This window comes from Lissotriton helveticus, chromosome 10, assembly GCF_964261635.1.
Source record: "Lissotriton helveticus chromosome 10, aLisHel1.1, whole genome shotgun sequence".
NCBI lineage: Eukaryota > Metazoa > Chordata > Amphibia > Caudata > Salamandridae > Lissotriton > Lissotriton helveticus.
Window position 1 is genome coordinate 1196918116 of NC_136071.1, and position 21312 is coordinate 1196939427.

At 44.8% G+C, this 21312-nt stretch overlaps 1 protein-coding gene across 3 annotated transcripts in view; it reads left to right on the forward strand.

The window, feature by feature from the left end:
- LOC144784941 (SLAIN motif-containing protein-like) overlaps positions 1-21312 on the forward strand; it is a 227660-nt gene that overhangs the window by 141794 nt on the left and 64554 nt on the right. For all 3 annotated transcript variants that reach the window (XM_078664055.1, XM_078664057.1, XM_078664056.1), the window contains one exon: positions 4814-4954. In XM_078664055.1, the coding sequence (XP_078520181.1) occupies positions 4814-4954 (141 nt within the window). The remainder of the gene's footprint in view (positions 1-4813; positions 4955-21312) is intronic.

Below are 21312 nucleotides of genomic sequence, written 5' to 3' on the forward strand. Positions count from 1 at the left end.
CCCTTTCTCACTTCCCTACATTCCCTCTCACTTCCCAACATTCCCTCTCTCACTTCCCTACATTCCTTCCCTCACTTCCCTACATTCCTTCCCTCAATTCCCTCGGTCACTTGCGTACATTCCCTCGGTCACTTGCGTCCATTCCCTCTGTCACTTGCGTACATTCCCTCTGTCACTTGCGTACATTCCCTCTGTCACTTGCGTACATTCCCTCTGTCACTTGCGTACATTCCCTCTGTCACTTGCGTACATTCCCTCTGTCACTTGCGTACATTCCCTCTGTCACTTGCGTACATTCCCTCTGTCACTTGCGTACAGTCCCTCTGTCACTTGCGTACATTCCCTCTGTCACTTGCGTACATTCCCTCTGTCACTTGCGTACATTCCCTCTGTCACTTGCGTACATTCCCTCTGTCACTTGCGTACATTCCCTCTGTCACTTGCGTACATTCCCTCTTTCCCAACATTCCCTCTTTCCCAACATTCCCTCTTTCCCAACATTCCCTCTTCCGTTTCCCAACATTCCCTCTTCCCTTTCCCAACATTCCCTCTTCCCTTTCCCAACATTCCCTCTTCCCTTTCCCAACATTCCCTCTTCCCTTTCCCAACATTCCCTCTTCCCTTTCATTCCCTCTTCCCTTTCATTCCCTCTTCCCTTTCATTCCCTCTTCCCTTTCATTCCCTCTTCCGTTTCCCCTACATTCCCTCTTCCGTTTCCCCTTGTTACACCCTAGGTTTTAATTACACCCTCAAGGCAGTGCTTTCATAAAGGCCTTCAGACAGGGCACTCACTTAGTCCTAAACTAGATTGGCAGTGATTACTTTACTCACTAGCACATCTCACATTTATGTTGGACCTTCTATAAATTTCCCTTCATCAGCTCCATATAAGTACATCCTAACCTGGAATTGATATAATAGTTATTTTGTCCCATTTCAAAGCTACTAATTGTATACATGGACATAGCTATTTGAATGTACTTGTGGTACTGTCTTGCATGCAATGGATTATGGGTAGGGCAGATTGACCATATCTTCAAAGTTTATGATCCTCACTGGGGACCTCTAGGCACAGCTTGTACTACTGCACATAGACAAACAGTGCTGGGGCCTTGCTCGCTAGGAACAACTAGGCGCAGCTTGCGGTACTGCACCTAGACAACAGTGCTGGTGCCTTGCTCACTAGGGACATCTAGGTGCAGCTTGCTGTACTGCACCTTCCACATCTCATTTATATTCGACCTTCTGTAAATTTCCCTTCATCATCTCCACATAGAGTACAACCTAATCTGGAATTAATGTGATCATTATTTTCTCACATTTCAAAGCGACTAATTGTATTTGTACTTTGTACTTCTAGTCGTTGCTTATGAGAAACAAGGCTGGCAGTAACTGCGCCTCTTTTACTGCCAGCCTTGCTGTTCATAAGTAAGGACTATAAGCACAAAGTGCGTGTTTAGGCACCGCTTGCAGGTTTTCAAAACACATCAATAAAAGACATTGTCATTTACAATGGGAATAGCTCAAATTCTTGAAATGCGAGACCTATTGCATTGCAAATGCTTGTTTAAAGAATGTAGTTATTTACCGATATAAAGCACATCAGGAAAGAGACTGCCTTTTTAAATATATCTTCAATTTTAAGGCCTCTGTTTTGTTTTATTTTATTGAATCCTTTGTTTCTTTTGCTGGATATTAACATACACAAAAAGGGTCACTTTTATCCCCAATGCCCTAGCGTATTCCGAAACTAATGAAGAGCACCCCTTCAGGTCACTGTTAATGTCACTGTGGTCATATTACTAAGGGCAGTTTGTGAAAGTTGGGGTGGAGTTCAGTGAATATGTATTCAGAATAACAGAGACATTCTTAAGATTGACAGCAACACAGTACTACAGCCATAGAAATATAAGACTCCGGCATCCATCAAAGGACATGCTATAAATTGATTATTCGGTTAAAAACTCCAGAAAGGTTTGAGTAAAAGGAGCACCGGTAAAATGCCCTTTACAACAGCAGCATGCAAGGATATTACAACAGTCCAAAGCGCTCTTATAAGCGCTTAGTTAATGAAACACGAAGGTAAACGAACTCTACACTGCAGGATCTTCAGCAGCTACCCCGTGCAAATTCAGATACTGACAAGAATACTAGAATTGTGTAGAATAGCCCAGGTTTACTGGACCAGCAGTGTGCTGCACAAGATCTGTCTCCAAGTGGAGGAGAAGGGGAGAGATCCCTTGCATGTCAACAAGTCCTACAGCGTCTGCGTGAAGCTCCAGCAGCTTGCCATGGTCAGATTCCTACTCCTAGCCACATCTGAGGGAGCAGAGCGAGGGAGTCGAAGGAGTTAACAGAGGCTGCAGCAAGACCCCTCCAGCTGTGTAGGTTCCTGGTTGTGAGGACCGTGCTGGCTCAATCTTGGTCAGTCTCCCAAGTAAGGGCTGGGAATGAGAATTAACTGAACCCAGAGCAACTCATGCAAGAACAGGCAGGCACCTGTAGTTCTGGTCACTCTTTGGCGGGGCTCCGGCCTGGAAGGATGTCCGTCGATTCCCCTGAGCCTCTCCAGTTGTGCTAGAGAATTTGCAGGGGGATAGCTAGACGAGGTGTGGTCCTCAGACATGAGCAACATGGCGGAGAACCTCCATCTTGTTCCACTACACTTGTGTTCTCGAAGGTGACAACCTCCTAACACAGGCTTCTCCAAAGTCTTTCCTGGACGGCCGGATGCATGCCAGATTTTTAGCATATCCACATTTAGATAAATGTAGTTATCTTAGAAATACGGCAAGTATCTGCCCTCCAGGACTGAATTTGGAGAACCCTGTCCTAACGCAAGGACTTGAAACAAATCACTTACTTGAAGGGTAATTGATGGTAGAGTCTCTTCCAGCGGTACATGTCCCTTCGCCATATAATCCTTTCTGCTAGCAGTCAGATGCTACCACAACCTGCTGAGGGTCGGCAGTAGTCACTCGTACTACGTGTGCTGGTACATGTTGTGTCCTCGCATCCAACCGAACGAAGCCTTGTGCTTTCCTGGAGGAACTGCAAAACAAGCTGCACCCTCTGTACACTCCCTCACTGTCCAGTCCATTGTAAGAAAACATGACCAGTCAGAAAGTCATACAAAGTTAGGGTAACACGTGAATTGCGAAGATTTTTGTACCCACAACTCTGGGATTATAGGTTTCAAGGTAAAGACGAGAGACCTTTCAGGGACGAAATCGAGAGAACGGCAGGGGTGATGCAGCCTCAACTGATGGCTTCGGACTTTATTCTACAAATGAGTCTGTTTCTGCTCCCGCCTCCCAAGGCTTCTAGTCAGGAAGCGAGTATCACTATCCGTCTGCAAGCAGAGCTGTTTTTTGGTATATGTACCGGACCTAAAGAGGGCTCAGTGGTTACTGCTGTGGTAGTGACCAGGGCTCAGGCTCCCTGCTGGGACACTGGTTATCCAGACTGGAAATCCTTAGTACTTACTCCTTTCTCAGACCCCGCTTCTATGAAACTTTACAGCCGGCCACAGCCTCCTCTTATTGCCACACATTCTCAACGTTTCCTTAGTTCCAGTTCTAGAGCCCGCTGGGGAAGCTCTGTTAGTGTCCTCCCTGCCTTTGATGTTTCCTGATGTCCTCGCTCTCTTGGTTCTCTGTTTTAGAGTATTCTATTTTAAGTTGTACAAGCCACATATGCTAGACCAGCTCACAATGATTAGAGTATCCAAGACAGCAAGGGTGAGCAAAATAAAAGGAATATATTGCCATAGTATACAGTAGAAAAATGCCATTGGCAGAATGAAAGTCAAACCCCACTTTCTTCGCCTGCTCTGACCAGCTGTCCGCGCTCAGAAGCATGCTGCATGCGAGGCACTTGTTGGAGCTGACCATGTCCTTTGTAATGGGGCGACTGCATTACTGCAACCTGCTATACAGACGTCTCTCGAAAAATCATCTGAAAGTTGGAAACTACATAACAAGCAGCCAGGCTAGCATTTACTAAAAATAGAATTAAATGTGTCAAAATGAGCTGGTTTTTGGTACTTGAGATTTCTGGGCTGTAGGTGCATCAGGAACTGAGTGTATGGAGCAGGGCAGCTTGCAGAGCTTGGCCTCTCACTACACTCAAACCACAGTCCTTCTCAACCATATTGCTAACCACTCGCCAACCAAAGTTCAGGTGGCTAAACATGGAGGCAACCCCCAAAGCTATATCTCTTACTCCACCCAGAGCTGAGAGCACAAATGGAATATCTCCTCCTAAGAAAAGTGCTGTAAATCTCAAAGATTGGATGAAATAAGCTCTGAGTGAGCAATAAATGAGGTTGTGGAAAGCTAAAGTTCCAGCCAGGGCAGTGCATGAAAGTGAAGCAGACTTTCTCTGCTACCACCATGCCTCATCCTCTTCATCTGGCTCCCACACCCAATAGGGCCTGAGGTTTCAGAAATGAGTCTTTTTTTGCATTATAAAAAACAAAACTAAATTACAATTGTGTTATCTTCAATGAACAAGTGGGGGGGAGGGCTCTTACATCTCCTAACCCACTTACTCAGATTATTCCAGATACAACTGGGGACGCTAATTACAGTGGTTATTAATGGTAACCAGGTTCTGTGCCATGCCTAAAATCTGGTTTCAGGTTTTCATGTCTGCTCACAGTGTCCATCTATAATTTCATGCATTCCAGAGTGTCCCTCCCCTCCGTAACTTCACACTTATACACGTTGAATTGTTACTGTTTTTCACACTGAGTTGCCGGACACTTGTAATGCTGCCTACTTTTTAATGGTCTTCTCTGTTTCTCTCCCAGGTTACTTAAGCATCCACTCAACGATGAGCTCCCAGTCGTCCGTCGACAGCGAGCTCAGTACCTCCGATGACTCCATCTCCATGGGATACAAGCTACAGGACTTGACCGACGTGCAGGTCATGGCGCGCCTACAGGAAGAAAGTAGGTAGTAGGGACAGACTAAGCTGCACTCGACAGCTTGTCATTCCACTCTTTTAAACAACATGCAATTCCAACAACAATATTTTCTCTGCCTTACGCGTTTCGGGCTGCCAAAGCCCTTGTTCACAGGCTCCTCTTATGGTATCCACACAATTAGCACAAACCAACAATTCATTTTCAAAATTGCTCTTTATTGCCTCTAGTGGAATGCTCATTAGTATCCATGCATGCTGGGATGGATAGTTCATAGTACTTTTTCATTTAGTGGGTGTTTTATTTTTCCTTCTTTGCATGCTGGGATTTGTAGTTCATGTTCTTTTTTCCCTGGTGGGTGTAAAGATGCCAAAAGTCAATATTATTTTCAACCCTCAGTGGGCTTGCTGATGTACATTGCATAGTTCAGTAAAAAAAACTTGCTGTTCCGTTGGTGACATGGACAGTCCAAATCATGGACCCGCTTTTCTTTTCAGCGCGGTGGTGCAAGCTTCACAGCTGGATAGCCGTACGTTAATATGAAACCCATATATGAAGCCCACTGATAATACCCCGATGCCTTGGCTTATAGCCTGCAGTCTGTTCCCTCCTGATATTACCCCATGACGTGTCTTATTGTCGCAGTCTGTTCCCTCCTGATATTACCCCATGCCTTGTCTAATTGTCGTAGTCTGTTCCCTCCTCATATTACCCCCATGCCTTGTCTTATTCTTGCAGTCTGTTCCCTTCTGATATTACCCCATGCCTTTTCTTATTGTCGCTGTCTGTTCCTTCCTGATAATACCCCCATGCCTTGGCTTATAGCCTGCAGTCTGTTCCCTCCTGATATTACCCCATGCCTTGTCTTATTGTCGCAGTCTGTTCCCTCCTCATATTACCCCCATGCCGCGTCTTATAGCTGCAGTCGGTTCTCTCCTGATGTTACCCCATGCTTCATCTTCTAGCCACAGTCTGTTCCCTCCTGATATTACTCCCATGCCTCGTCTTATAGCCGCAGTCTGTTACCTCCTGATATTACCCCATGCCTCGCCTTATTGTCGCAGTCTGTTCCCTTCTGATATTACCCCATGCCTTGTCTTATTGTTGCTGTCTGTTCCTTCCTGATAATACCCCCATGCCTTGGCTTATAGCCTGCAGTCTGTTCCCCTCCTGATATTTATTTATTATTAATCTTATAGAGCGCGACAGCTACCCGTAAGGGTTTCCCGGCGCTAATTGACAATAAACAACATGGTTAATCCTGAAGAAAGGGGTTATTGGGCAAACAGCCAGGTCTTTAAGGCCTTTCGAAAACGGAGATGGCACTGCTCCATTCGTAAGTCCACAGGAAGAGAGTTCCACAGTTTAGGTCCCAATACAGCAAAGGAACGGCCTCCCACTCTGGAAAGCCTGAACCTAGGTATGCAGAACAGATGTTGGGAGGAAGAACGAAGTGAGCGTGTAGGTACATAAGGCTTAACGAGTGCTTGAAGATAGATGGGAGCAACCTCAATTTTAATCTTATGCATAAAGCATAGTGCCTTAAATTTTACTCGGTTGTCAATATTAAGCCAATGAAGTTGCTTAATGCGTTCCGTGATTGGATCATATTTCCGGCATCCACACAGGAGCCGGGCGGCAGCATTCTGAACTAATTGGAGACGATGCAGGATCGCCTTGGTGGCCCCAAGATAGAGCACATTACTGTAATCCAGTCTTGAGGTCACCAGGGCCGTCACAACAGATCTTTGTGTGTCAGATGGCAGAAACCAAAAGATCTTTCTCAGCCATCTAAGAATAGTAAAACAGGTGGCTGAGACTTTATTGACCTGGTCTTTCAACGACAGATCCCTGTCAATGAGGACCCCTAGGTTTCTAGCACGTTCCGATGGAGTGGGTAGAATGCCCATCGTTGAGGGCCAGTGTCTCGGACTCCAAAGGTCAGGCTTGTTGCCAAAGACGAGCACCTCAGTCTTATCGCTGTTAAGCTTTAGAAAATTCCGGCTCATCCAGCGAGAGATGTCACTAAGACCAGTTTGCAGGGAGGAAGGAGAAGAAGGGTCTGCTTGAGTTAAAGAAAACACAATCTGAGAATCGTCAGCATAAGTGAAGAGGTTAAGGCCAGAAGACTGTGCAACATGGGCTAACGGAACAACATAAAGATTGAAGAGGAGGGGGCTAAGAATAGAACCCTGGGGAACACCATGAGGGGAATGATAGATATTAGAAGTGGAAGTATTAGAAAAGATTTGAAAAGTCCTGTCAGAAAGAAAGGATGAAAACCAGAGTAAAGCTTTGTCACAAATGCCAAAAGAGGCAAGGCTATTGAGAAGGGTACTGTGGGAGACAGTATCGAAGGCTGCACTGAGATCAAGCAAAATCAGTGCAGCCGTTTCGCCTTGATCTAATAATTGGCGAATGTTCTCAGTTACACCAAGTAGGGTGGTTTCTGTAGAGAAACCTCGGCGAAAGCCCGATTGAGATGAGTGAAGAAGATTATTGAAAGTGACAAAGTGAGAGAGATGCAAATGAACATGTCTTTCCAACATTTTTGAAAAGGCTGGCAGCAATGAGATAGGCCGGAAATTGGCAGCAACATTAGGATCTGCAGTGGGTTTCTTGAGAAGTGGGGTGACCATTGCATGCTTCCAGCAAAGGGGGACAGTGGCTGAAGCAAGAGAGGCGTTAAGTAAAGAGCAGATCACTTCAAGTTGGGAAGATTCAAGCTGACGTAGAACCGAAATGGGTACAGGATCCATGGGTGAGCCAGATTTAATATTGTTTAGAATTTCTAAAAGAGTGGCAGGAACAAGGTCAGGCCAAGTCTGCAAAGAAGCCAGGGGAGGGCAAGTGGCAATGGGGGGTGACCAAGGGCAGGCAGTAGATTTCTCAAGAGATTTAATATCTCTATAGATTGTGTCGATTTTAGCTGTAAAGTACTGGGCAAGTTCGTCACATTTCTTACTCGAAAGAGGAGGGGGTATAGCAACTGTCTGAGAGCCAGCAAGGTCTTTTACAACTTTAAATAAAACATTAGATTTATTTATGGATTCTGTAATCAAATTTGTAACATAAGTGGCTCTGGTATGAGCACAGGCCTTGTGGTATAGTTTCAATTCGGCTTTATACGTAAGCCCGGCAACAGTAGAGTAATCTTTCCTCCAGGCCCGTTCTAGTCTCTTACATTGAACTTTGTGTAGACGAAGGGTTTCATTGTACCATGGGGCGGGAAAATTATGAACAACATTTCTTTTGTTTGTAAGAGGAAGACAGATATTTATAGCATCAAGGAGCCAGGAGTTCACTGAATTAGCAGCTGAGTTCATGTTGTCTAAATTAGGTCGATATTTAGGCAAAAGATCAAGAAGCTTTGAGTTGAGAGCTGTAGTGTCCAAGTTCTTCCAGATTCTCCTTTTAAAATTGCGAGAGGAATTAGGTGTGGTCAGAGTTTTATTGGTAGCTACAGTAAATTTAACTGGATAATGATCTGACCAAGAGACAGGTAAAGCAGGAGAACATGTTATTTGCGAAGAGTTTGAAAAAATAGGATCTAAAAGATGCCCACCCCTATGGGTGGGGCCCTTGTTGTGTAAAATTAAATTCATAGCAGCAAGATCGGTGATACAGTTACCAGCAGCCTTATCATTGGGGTTGTCCAAATGTAAATTTAAATCACCAATGACAAAGAAATTACTGGAAGATACGAGCACTGAAGCTATAAAATCCAAGAATTGGGTGTACCAAGAATTAGAAGTGCCAGGGGGACAGTACATTAAAAGTCCAGTAATAGTATAGTTGGGGTTTAGAGTGAGCTTAAAGTGAAGAGCATCACATTTGCTTAAAATAATAGGATCAGAATGACATTGATATTTTTTATTAAAAATTATTGCCACACCGCCTCCAGTCCTTCTGTGGTATATAAATAAATAATACCGGATCTAGGTTTGACTGGACATAGCAATAACAGATAGCTCAATAAATAAGAGTCAAGATTTGAGGTAGTAGGAGTTTGCAGGTTTAATACAGCATAAAGGACAGGAACAGGACAACCTGCACGGGAACAGGATGGCAGCGCTGCCGGGGGCAGGATCAGAATCGGCGTAAGGGAATGGGGGTCACATTTAATAGCAGTACACAAGTATATATATTAAAACAGTTGCATTACAATGAATTACAGTAGGCGGAGCAGTGGGTGTGGTCAATAGCAGTCGCGAAAGATAAGGGTGAAAATGGGTGTAACAGGGGCGTATACATAGACATGTGATGCAAACGTAACAGAATATGTCATAAATGGGGCGGAAACATGGAGGGGGCTACCTAAGGAGCCGGGACCTCTAACCTAATGGTGCGCGCAAACTGACAATGACGTGTTACTAGGAGAAGCTGGGGGCTATGAACTCTGTGCTAGGAGTAGAGACTGAAGTCTGGAGAGTCAGGGCGACATGTACCTAAACAGTATCTAGTATCTAATGTTTAGAGAACATGTTGATAGAATCCAAAAGTTATCGGGGTAAAGGCTAACAGACTCTAAGAATGGAGCATGCATTATTCTACATGTAGTGCGTGATGAAGAATATTAAATGACTATTAAATGCAGTATTTCTCTTACAAGGAGACGTAAAGGCTAGACAATGACGGAAACTATTGATGCGATTCAGTAGCTTAGGAATGCAGAGAAGGAGGGCTGGACTGATAACTAGAATCATAACATACTCTTGGCAGACTCAGAGGCAGAGCCAGGCTGAGCCGGGCACTGTGAGGCAGGAAGTAAGTGAAGGGTCGAGGATACAGGTGGGGGCTGTATCGCTCCTCAGCGAGGACTCAGAAGACAGGAGCTGAATCTGGTGTCCGGGCCCTTTTGAGGCCTAGAAACGGGGACTTTTCAATGAAATAACGTGCACACTGAGAAACGTGGCAACGTAACTTTACATAGGCCTGATATTCATAGTATTCACGAGAACTGGAAACTGGCATACTAGAGATGGACACAACTGTAATTGCGTCTTTAATCAAACATGGGGGATACATATGCATATTTAATCATGCACACATAACATAAGATGGAGGACACGTAGGGACACAGAACATGACAAAATTTACTTTTCCACATTCCCTCCTTGTCACTACGTTTCCATCAGGAAACATCAATATTCATGATACCATCTATCATTTCATACAGTATCATTTGCTCGTCTTGAATTTTCTTGGAACGGGATTTAGGACGGGACTCGGGACTAGGAATACAAGATGTAGCACAAATGCCGTAAATCGCAGGGCCACATTGTAAACAGAGGCAGCAACTGAATATGATCGCTACTGCAATACCCAGAAATGACAATACTTTCCATCCCCAGGCGGAAATTATATTCCAGAACCAACCGGACCATGTCCAGGTGCCTGGATCTTGGTGTAACATATGGGCAATTTTATGGAGTCTGGTAATAGCTGAATAAACAGACGGTGCGTTATTAGGAATGAAAATGCAGCAACTAGATCCGATGACTCTACAAGCCCCGCCCCTATCGGCCAGTATGACGTCAAGGACGAGACGATTCTGGAGCACGACAATTCTCATAAAGGATTGTTCTTCGGTTAAGTTACCTAGAGCAGAAGTAGTCTCAATCACTACTGCTTCAAGTGTTCTGGTTAATCTACGTATCAGTTTACTATTTACAACAGTACCTAAGTAGGGGAAGACACCTTTATTGATATCTATGTATTGTTCTAGAGCAGTTTCAGTATAATCGACAATCGGGAAATTTCTCTTGTGTCTAGTATGTACTAGGAGGGAATTCCTATGATAGTCAGGTGGGGCTAGGAAAACTGGTGGCAGTAGGAAGGCAATGTAACATGTACCATCCCAATCAAGGGGCAGACGAACATATGCGGTCTGACCACAAACAAAATAAGAATGACGTGAAGCTTTAAAAATAGATTTCCCACTGTCGCTATACTTGACGATAGTAGTACAATCACTATGGCCTACATGTACGGAACCATTATTTCGGACACATAATTCACCTTTGACTGGTAGTACTGAAATAGCAGGTAAGTCTGGAGTAGAATCAGACTGAACATTCAGGACCATGAAATTCGAAGAATAATTACCCAAATTATAAACTTCATTTTCTAGATCTAACCCTGTTCTGTGGGGAAGACCTTGCTTGTCTGGGAAACATGTACTGTTCAGGAAAGACATATCTGTTGAGGATGACGTTAACGTGGACCATGCTCCACACGAACCATTATGTGAAAATGGATAAGGAAAGAGTGGCAGAACTCCCTTCGGTGTCTGGAAAGGGGGGAGTCGACCACACACCCAACAATTTGTGGCATTGCTGGTCTGGTGTGAATAATGTAACATGCGGATAAAAGAATTATTACGCATAACAAGACGATATGAGAGTTCATGAGGAGGCAGATCACTAAACGTGTGCTCTACTGTAACATTAGCAGACTTATTTACATGAGAAACTGAAAAATACAAATAAAAAGCATAACTGGTGCAGGAAATCATAATGCTAAAATATAGCAGAAAACATAAAATAATAGTGCAACTTTTAGAGTTCTCACTAACTCTCTCTTTGTGGGGGTCTATTATATACATGTCAGAAACCGGTCTAACCGTTTCACCTAGGGGAGGACTTAGACAATCAAACTGGCTGACTTATTTTACTAGACCTTAGTTTAAGCTTATACTCCTGTTGCGGAGTTTTCTCTAACAGGGAAGGGTTCGTAGCAATGTCTTTTGCGGGACAGTCCTTAAGAATAGTACTTTGGCAGTCTTTAAGATCCTCGGAAATGTTCTTTGAAACAGGTTTCAATCCAAAAAATCTTTTCACATGTGACAAATGGACCCAGCCCTTCCTGCCTTCCAGCTTGACGGCAGTACGGGTGGTCAGGAGGACCTGTCGGGGTTCCTTCCAGCGAGGCTCCAGCGGACTTGAACGATCAAAATTTCGGACAAGAACCATGGATCCGGGAACGATTTCATGCGGTGCCACCTCGGTATTGTCTGGAAATGCGGCAGCAACCTGTGAACGACAAGAGTTGAGGGCAGACATCAAGGAAGCTAGGTAATCTGTCAGCATATTACTTGAAACATCGGTAATACTTCGGGGTCTAGGTGTACCCCACATGTTAGGGGGGCGGCCGAATACGACTTCATAAGGGGACAGACCTGATCTGGAGTGCGCGACCATGCGCATATAAAATAGGGCAACTGGCAGAGCTACTAGCCAGTCCACACCTTTCTCTTTACATACTTTTGCAATTCGGATTTTCAGTGTCTGATTATGTCTCTCTACAAGACCGGCTGCTTCTGGATGGCGTACACAATGGAACTTCCACTGGTACCCTAACAAAAGGGAAACATGTTTCATCAACTCGGATGAGAATGGCTGGCCGTTGTCAGAATATACGACTCTAGGGAGTCCGTAGCGGGGGAAGAATTCACGAACCAACTGCTTGGCAGTGGTCGCGGCTGTGTAATCTGGGACTGGATATGCTTCTGTCCACCTGGACAAAGCGCATACAACTACAAGGACATACTTGAAACCTCGACATCGCTCCATCTGAATATAATCCATCTGGAGGACTTCAAAAGGGTGGTCAGGAGGCTGGAATCCGCCTTGTTCCACCGGGACACTTTTACCTGGATTAAACTGACAACATATCATACAGGTACGGACTTTCTGCTTGGCTGCAGCTCGTAAATGCTTGTTGAACCAAATGTTCTGGATACTGTCTAACATAGCTTTTTCTCCTAAATGTGCTGGACTATGTGCGGTATTGATAATGACTTGAACCATAGAGTCGGGGAGAAACCATGTGGCTTTACCCTTCGTTACCCATCCCTGATCTGTCTGGACCCCTCCTTGTTCGGACCATTTCTTGATTTCCTCGGGAGTAGCATGTAACTGGATATCTATGACATCTTGAGTGGGGTCCTTAACTGTCATGCATGTAGTCAGATCTGGAGTGTATGTCGGTGTCTTATTAACTGGAACGTCTGGTGTCTGTGCTGTAAGCTTGGCTGTGCGATCTGCTAGATCATTACCTTGGGAAATAGTGTCAGTAACTTTCGTATGTGCTTTGCATTTCATGATAGCAATAGATGTCGGTAAGTGTATGGCATCTAACAGAGCTTGAATAAGGAGACCATGCTGAATCTTGAGTCCATGAGAAGTCATGAAACCTCTCTCCTGCCAGAGTACTCCGAAGTCGTGTACAACTCCGAATGCGTAACGTGAATCTGTGTAAACATTAACTTTCAGGTTCTTGGCGTGTATGCAGGCTTGAGTCAGAGCAACTAGCTCTGCCGCTTGAGCAGACAGGGTGTCAATACGGTGTGTTTCAATAACTTCAGTGTCAGTAGTCACTGCATACGCGGCTACTAGTTCTCCTGTACTTGTTCTCATACATGAACCATCCACATAAAGTGTCAGGTCTGGATCTGGTAATGGAATATCTGTCAGATCTTGTCTTGGCTTTGTCATAATGTTAACTACTTCCACACAGTCGTGTGTGGCAGGATTTGAAGTAACTGACGGTAACAGTGTTGCAGGATTTAGAACGTTGCAGCGTCTGATTTCTATGTGTGGCTGGAACAGTGTCAATTCATAACCTGTTAAACGTGCAATTGTCAAATGCTGAGTCTGTGTTCGGTTTAAAAGAACTTCCACGGAGTGTGGAACTTGTACTGTCAAGGAATGTCCTAATACTATGGAATCACTTTGTCTGATAGCTAGTGCTGTGGCTGCAACTGACTTGAGGCACGCAGGCAGAGCCTGGGCTACAGGATCTAATGTGCTCGAAAAATAAGCACAGGGCTTGTATTGTCCTGCTTGATCTTGTGTGAGAACAGATAATGCTGTACCTTCACGTTCAGTGACAAAGTGTAAAAGGCTTACTGTAGTTCGGTGTAGCTAGAACTGGAGCTTGGCATAGGGCTTTCTTTAACTCATTAAAACTAAGTGTATGTTCAGATGTCCAAGGGAGGACAGTCGATACGGCTGCCTCCTGTGTCGTTAACTGTATCAGTGGCTTAGCTAGAAATGCATACTGAGGAATCCATTGTCTGCAGTAAGAAGTGAGGCCGATAAAAGCACGTACCTCCTTCTGGGTCTTGGGCTGAGGAAGACTCGCTATTAACTGGATACGGTCGGGTGTCAACTGCCTACCCCTCTTGGACAGCAAGTGGCCTAAATAGATCACTTGCTGGACACAGAATTGAAGCTTAGAAGGGGACACCTTGTGCCCCATCTCTGCTAGGAAATACAAGACTGTAAGGGATGCTCGCTCGCAAGCACGTTCAGAACGGGCTGTGATCAGTAGATCATCGACATACTGGAGCAGGGCAGTGTCAGTTGGCATGTGAATATTGTCTAGTTGTCTCTTAAGTGCTTGACTGTAAATACTAGGACTTTCTGTGAAACCTTGAGGAGCTCGTGTGAACATATAGCTCCTTCCATTTAAACAAAATCCGAAAAGAAACTGACTGTCTGGATGAATGGGGACACTGAAAAACGCGTTCTTGAGGTCTATGACTGTAAAAAATGAGGCTTCGGAATCAATAGCTGTCAATAGAGAAGAGATATCTGGGACAACTGGGTACTGGGGAATAATACATTTATTAAGTTCTCGTAGGTCAATCACTAATCGATATACTGGGGGTGCATTTGGATCAGTACGTTTCATGACTGGAATGATCGGAGAATTACATACATTGGAGTCAGTTTCTACAACTACTCCTTGAGCGATGAGCTCGTCAATAATTTTGGATAAGGCTGCTACAGCCTCAGGTGGCAATCTGTACTGTCTGATTCGTGGCAGGACCACACCTGGCTTAAGAGTCACACGATGGGGTGTGATTTGCATATAACCTACATCAGTTGGACCTTGCGCCCATAGATGCTGCGGAACATTAGACAATCTCGGATCAAAATCTCGTAATACATAGTGACCCTTGAAGTCACGTAGGAACAATCGTATTCCCTCTGGGGAACAGCAAATAACTGCACCTAATTCTTTCAGTGTTTTAATGCCTAATAAATTTTCTGGACATGACTTCGTAAGTAACAGATCAGTAGTGCGGGACAATGGACCTACTTCTAGAGTAACTGGCTTAGATATCTCGTTTACAATAGGCTTTCCTGAAAATCCAAGGGAAACATTTCTAGAGCCTGAGAGCGGAGCCCCTGGAACTTCGGCGTGACTAATGGTGGTCCTACTTGCCCCTGTATCAATCAGAAACTTTCTGTCTTTCCCTAGTACTTGACTATGAACATAGGGACCCTCTTGATCTACAGGTATCTCGATGAGAGGCAAGCCTACCTCCCTCTCTAGGCTGTTTCATGAATATGGCTGATACTCTGGATACTCGGATTGTGCATACTGGTACATCTGCTGTGTAACATGCTGTGTTGCAGCAATAGGCTGCGGTGCTGGAACTGTCTGTTGTGCATTCTGTGGCTGAGAAATCTGTGAAACTTGTTCTTGTCTAGGCGGACGTGGTCTTTCTTTAGTCTTACCAGTAGCTATGTTGTGTTTCAGAACTGCACACTCGTTTATGAAATGACCTGGCTGTTTACAATAATTGCATGTCCCTTTAACGGGAACTGCAGGATGACTGGCTTGATTCGTACCCCTCTTCTGACTGTCTTGTGGAATAGATTGTGCAACTAGTACTTTCATTTTCGTGTCTTTCATACGTTTTCTTTCATGATCTTGCTCTTCTCTGATTCTATTCTGGTGGTATTGGAGCATCTGTAACATCTGGGACGGGGTATTAGCTTGCCAGGTACTTTCGACTTTCAAAACTCGATTCTTAACTTGTGGACTTGAATTCTCGACTAATTTAGTAACAAAAAGATGAGGGTATGACTCGCTACTCGTCTTGAGGCCACTGTTTATAATAAAACATTTTTCAAATCTAGAATAAAAATCACTAGTGTCTTCATCTTGTTTCTGTTTACAGGCTGAGATTGCATCCCAGTCTTCCTTTTTAGTTGCTAATAATCTGGGCAAAACTTGTATTAACAGTTCAGGTAATTCTTTACATTTCTCTCCTAGACCGGTACCTGGTACTCGTATCTTATCTTCAGCTTCTAGAACTGCCCAATCGATCTTTTTCTCTCCCACCTCCCAATCTTTTTCCTTGAGTTTCTCGTATACCCCTGCGGGCAATAAGACTTTTAGCATTTTAATAATATCTGGATACGTGTATTCTCCCATACGGAGCATGTCTTTTAATTCTCGGTGGAACCCTGCTGGATCTTTGTCATGACAGGGAATTAATTTCTTCATCTCTAAGAGTTCCATCTTTGTAATCGGAGTGTAAACAAACACTCGTTGCATTTCACCATCTGTTGTCCTAACTGGGTGTACTTCTCGTAACGGATTCTGTCTGTCTATGTAAAACGGTTTACTTTCTGGGGGTGAGACATGAACAAAATGCGGGTTCAAAAACGTTCTATATTTGTGGCGCTGTTCTAGAATGACACTAATTAAATCGGTACCTAAACCTTTCCATCTATACTGGAGTAACTCGTTCAGGACATCGTGTAACGGACCTGGATCAGAATGTTGACCCTCATACAGAGTAATGAGGTGTTGGATCATATACATACCCACCAGTCGTTGCTCGGCTGGGGGCAGTTTCAGAAACATTTGTGCCACTATTTCGTCTGGAAAAGTGGTAGAATCAGTAATCCATCGGACTGCTGATCGGGCTAGTTCTTGTTCATGCATAGTACTTAACTCACTGTAACCGATTCGTGATTTCAGAATGTGATCGGTAGCTTGAAATACTTGTTCCAGAGAACCTTGTTCTGGTGCCGGATGAGGAACAGTTTTCTTGTAGTCTAGACGTGAATGTCGGTCTGGAAATCTAGATTTTCCTACATACGCTATTCTGACAGGATTCTCGTCCTCTACCTCTTCAGTAGAAGTCATTTTCTTTCTCGCTTACTTGTGCTGCTTTACGTTGTTCGTGTAACTTTAGTATTTCCTTACGAATTTTCTTGTACATACTCTCTATACTACTGATAGTCTTGTGTTTACCCTCGGCTATATTATCACTCCACCTTGTCAGGATTTTCATTTCGGCCTGATCTTTAGTCGGGGAATCTTGTTCTCTTATTAGACAATTAATCAGGAACTTTAATAACATGAGCTGGATCTCAGCTTTCCTTTGAGACATGGCTTCACCAATACTTTCTGGATCATCCCCTGTACGGATGAAACGATATATTCTGTCTAGATCTCCTTTCATATCTGGTAGGGTATCTAAATACCCGGTCACCCGTCTTACACGGATGGAATATATTACTGTACTATCATCACCTGCAACTGGATCATAGCGGCATTCAGTGAGAGCTCGTCGGATTTCTGCAACGGACTTAAATTTGGGCGTACGCTGTAACGCACATTCATGTAACTCGGCCAACGTTCTACGTTGGTGCGGTGGCGGGGTACCAGGAGGACCTCCTCCTGCGGCCCCTAAACTGGAATCGTCGACTGATACTCTTCGTACCAGCGCGGCGGGAAATTGTAATGTAGGCTGGACCGGGGGTACCGTAGCAGGTACTCCGGTGACTGGAGGAGCAGGAATTGCCTGATTTACAGGGACTGGCGGAACAGGATTTGCATATTCTGGGACTGTGTCGTCCAAATAGGACGAAATAAAAATATCAGCTGCGGTCGGTTTGTGACGTAGCTTGGTCGGAACTAATGGTGGCGGAAAATTACTGGATGCCTCCGGGGTCGCTTTTGGCAAGCCCTCGGCGAGAAGAGGATACATACCCTTGATGAGGGCATTCCTCTGTCTGTCTGACTGTTCTGTTTTAACTCGTTCACCTATCTCGATTAGTTCCCTTTCTTGGGCTCGTTCTAAGGATTCTCTACTTAGTTCTGACTTTCTGATTTCATTTTCGGTTCTTTTATGAGATTCTTTGCGCCATAGCTCGATGGCATCTTTCTGTGACTGTCTGGCTTTCTTTTTCCATAATGCTTCTTCTACTCGCATGATGCACTCGGCATCCCATGTACCCGATACGGGCCATCTATACTTTTCTTCTAACTGTTTGGTATACTCTACCCATAAATCTAGATATAATATGGCACTTATGCCATGCTTCTGATACATAAAATGACCTGGACTGTCCCTAGGCGGGACAGGAACTGCTTCTTCTAACAGACCTTTTCTAGTTTCTTAACTGACGTAGTCTGGAAAATAACGGCATGACTGAACTGTTAATCTAGACACAATACAATACACAATGAACACGATAATTACTCCACATTCATACCACGACATTAAAATACATGAAGAACATTTAAAATATCAGTTCGAACAGAATACTACCTGGAATACTGAAAACAGAATACATGAATTTCTCGAGAACAGAACTGACTAGAACAGAAACTAGATGTACTGCTGAAACAGTACGAAACTTACCGGTCTCATAAAGAGACACGTCAGGACCCGCATCCACCGAAGTGGACACTTCGTTTTGGGTCTGTGTACCACCAACCCACGGACCAGAGTCAATTAGATTGACCCTGTCTAGATACTACCCCAGCAATGGTACTCACCGGGCAGCAAGAACGGAAGGCCTCGGACTGGACTGGACTGCTTCGACGCCGGACGGACGAACTTCGGACTTCAGTTACAGGTGGGCCTCCGGATACCTCGGACCTTGGACTCTCGGCTTGGGCTCTGGTCGGGACTCGCCGCGTTCCTCCACCGCCTCGTCTGGATGCTGGACCGCCACCTCCGTCTCCTCCGTGGGCCTGAGGGATACTTGAAGCAGAAATATCTGCACGTGCACGGTATGGTTCCGTCACGGCTGCAGAGGGTCAGGGGGCCGGCGTGGCTTCACCGGCACGTGGGGAAAGGGCAAGTCCCTATTCGGGCGCCATTATGTGGTATATAAATAAATAATACCGGATCTAGGTTTGACTGGACATAGCAATAACAGATAGCTCAATAAATAAGAGTCAAGATTCGAGGTAGTAGGAGTTTGCAGGTTTAATACAGCATAAAGGACAGGAACAGGACAACCTGCACGGGAACAGGATGGCAGCGCTGCCGGGGGCAGGATCAGAATCGGCGTAAGGGAATGGGGGTCACATTTAATAGCAGTACACAAGTATATATATTAAACCAGTTGCATTACAATGAATTACAGTAGGCGGAGCAGTGGGTGTGGTCAATAGCAGTCGCGAAAGATAAGGGTGAAAATGGGTGTAACAGGGGCGTATACATAGACATGTGATGCAAACGTAACAGAATATGTCATAAATGGGGCGGAAACATGGAGGGGGCTACCTAAGGAGCCGGGACCTCTAACCTAATGGTGCGCGCAAACTGACAATGACGTGTTACTAGGAGAAGCTGGGGGCTATGAACTCTGTGCTAGGAGTAGAGACTGAAGTCTGGAGAGTCAGGGCGACATGTACCTAAACAGTATCTAGTATCTAATGTTTAGAGAACATGTTGATAGAATCCAAAAGTTATCGGGGTAAAGGCTAACAGACTCTAAGAATGGAGCATGCATTATTCTACATGTAGTGCGTGATGAAGAATATTAAATGACCATTAAATGCAGTATTTCTCTTACAAGGAGACGTAAAGGCTAGACAATGACGGAAACTATTGATGCGATTCAGTAGCTTAGGAATGCAGAGAAGGAGGGCTGGACTGATAACTAGAATCATAACATACTCTTGGCAGACTCAGAGGCAGAGCCAGGCTGAGCCGGGCACTGTGAGGCAGGAAGTAAGTGAAGGGTCGAGGATACAGGTGGGGGCTGTATCGCTCCTCAGCGAGGACTCAGAAGACAGGAGCTGAATCTGGTGTCCGGGCCCTTTTGAGGCCTAGAAACGGGGACTTTTCAATGAAATAACGTGCACACTGAGAAACGTGGCAACGTAACTTTACATAGGCCTGATATTCATAGTATTCACGAGAACTGGAAACTGGCATACTAGAGATGGACACAACTGTAATTGCGTCTTTAATCAAACATGGGGGATACATATGCATATTTAATCATGCACACATAACATAAGATGGAGGACACGTAGGGACACAGAACATGACAAAATTTACTTTTCCACACTTCCAGGACGGTCGTTTCGGACAATGGCATAGTCAATAGGCAATGCTTCGGTGATGTCAGGGCCAGAATAATCGTGAAGCCAAGATTCAGTAATAAAAAGTGCGTCAGGCGCCTCATCAGTAAGCAAGTCAAAAATATTGCGTTTATGTCTGGGCAGAGAGCGACAGTTATGGCTGACGAAGATAAAACCAGGAGGAGAAGGCATAGTAGCTCGTAGTTGTTGACTTTTACATAAATCAGGAGTATTTAATAAGAAAGGGCAATCAGGGCAGTGCAAAGGAAAATTTCCAAGTAGGTCAAAAGAATGCGTTATATGTGTATTGAAAGGTCTTAGATCAAATAATTGTTTTCTGGAGTATGAGCGCGTATTACCCCATGCCTTGCCTTATTGTCGCAGTCTGTTCCCTTCTGATATTACCCCATGCCTTGTCTTATTGTTGCTGTCTGTTCCTTCCTGATAATACCCCCATGCCTTGGCTTATAGCCTGCAGTCTGTTCCCTCCTGATATTACTCCCATGCCTCGTCTTATTGTCGCAGTCTGTTCCCTCCTGATACTACCCCATGCCGCGTCTTATAGCTGCAGTCTGTTCCCTCCTGATGTTACCCCATGCCTCGTCTTATAGCCACAGTCTGTTCCCTCCTGATGTTACCCCATGCCTCGTCTTATAGCCGCAGTCTGTTCCCTCCTGATATTACCCCATGCCTTGTCTTATTGTCGCAGTCTGTTCCCTTCTGGTATTACCCCATGCCTTGTCTTATTGTCGCTGTCTGTTCCTTCCTGATAATACCCCCATGCCTTGGCTTATAGCCTGCAGTCTGTTCCCTTCTGATATTACCCCATGCCTTGTCTTATTGTCGCTGTCTGTTCCTTCCTGATAATACCCCCATGCCTTGGCTTATAGCCTGCAGTCTGTTCCCTCCTGATATTACTCCCATGCCTCGTCTTATAGCCGCAGTCTGTTCCCTTCTGATATTACCCAATGCCTTGTCTTATTGTCGCTGTCTGTTCCTTCCTGATAATACCCCCATGCCTTGGCTTATAGCCTGCAGTCTGTTCCCTCCTGATATTACCCCATGCCTTGTCTTATTGTCGCAGTCTGTTCCCTCCCCATATTACCCCCATGCCGCGTCTTATAGCTGCAGTCTGTTCTCTCCTGATGTTACCCCATGCTTCATCATCTAGCCAGTCTGTTCCCTCCTGATATTACTCCAATGCCTCGTCTTATAGCCGCAGTCTGTTCCCTCCTCATATTACCCCC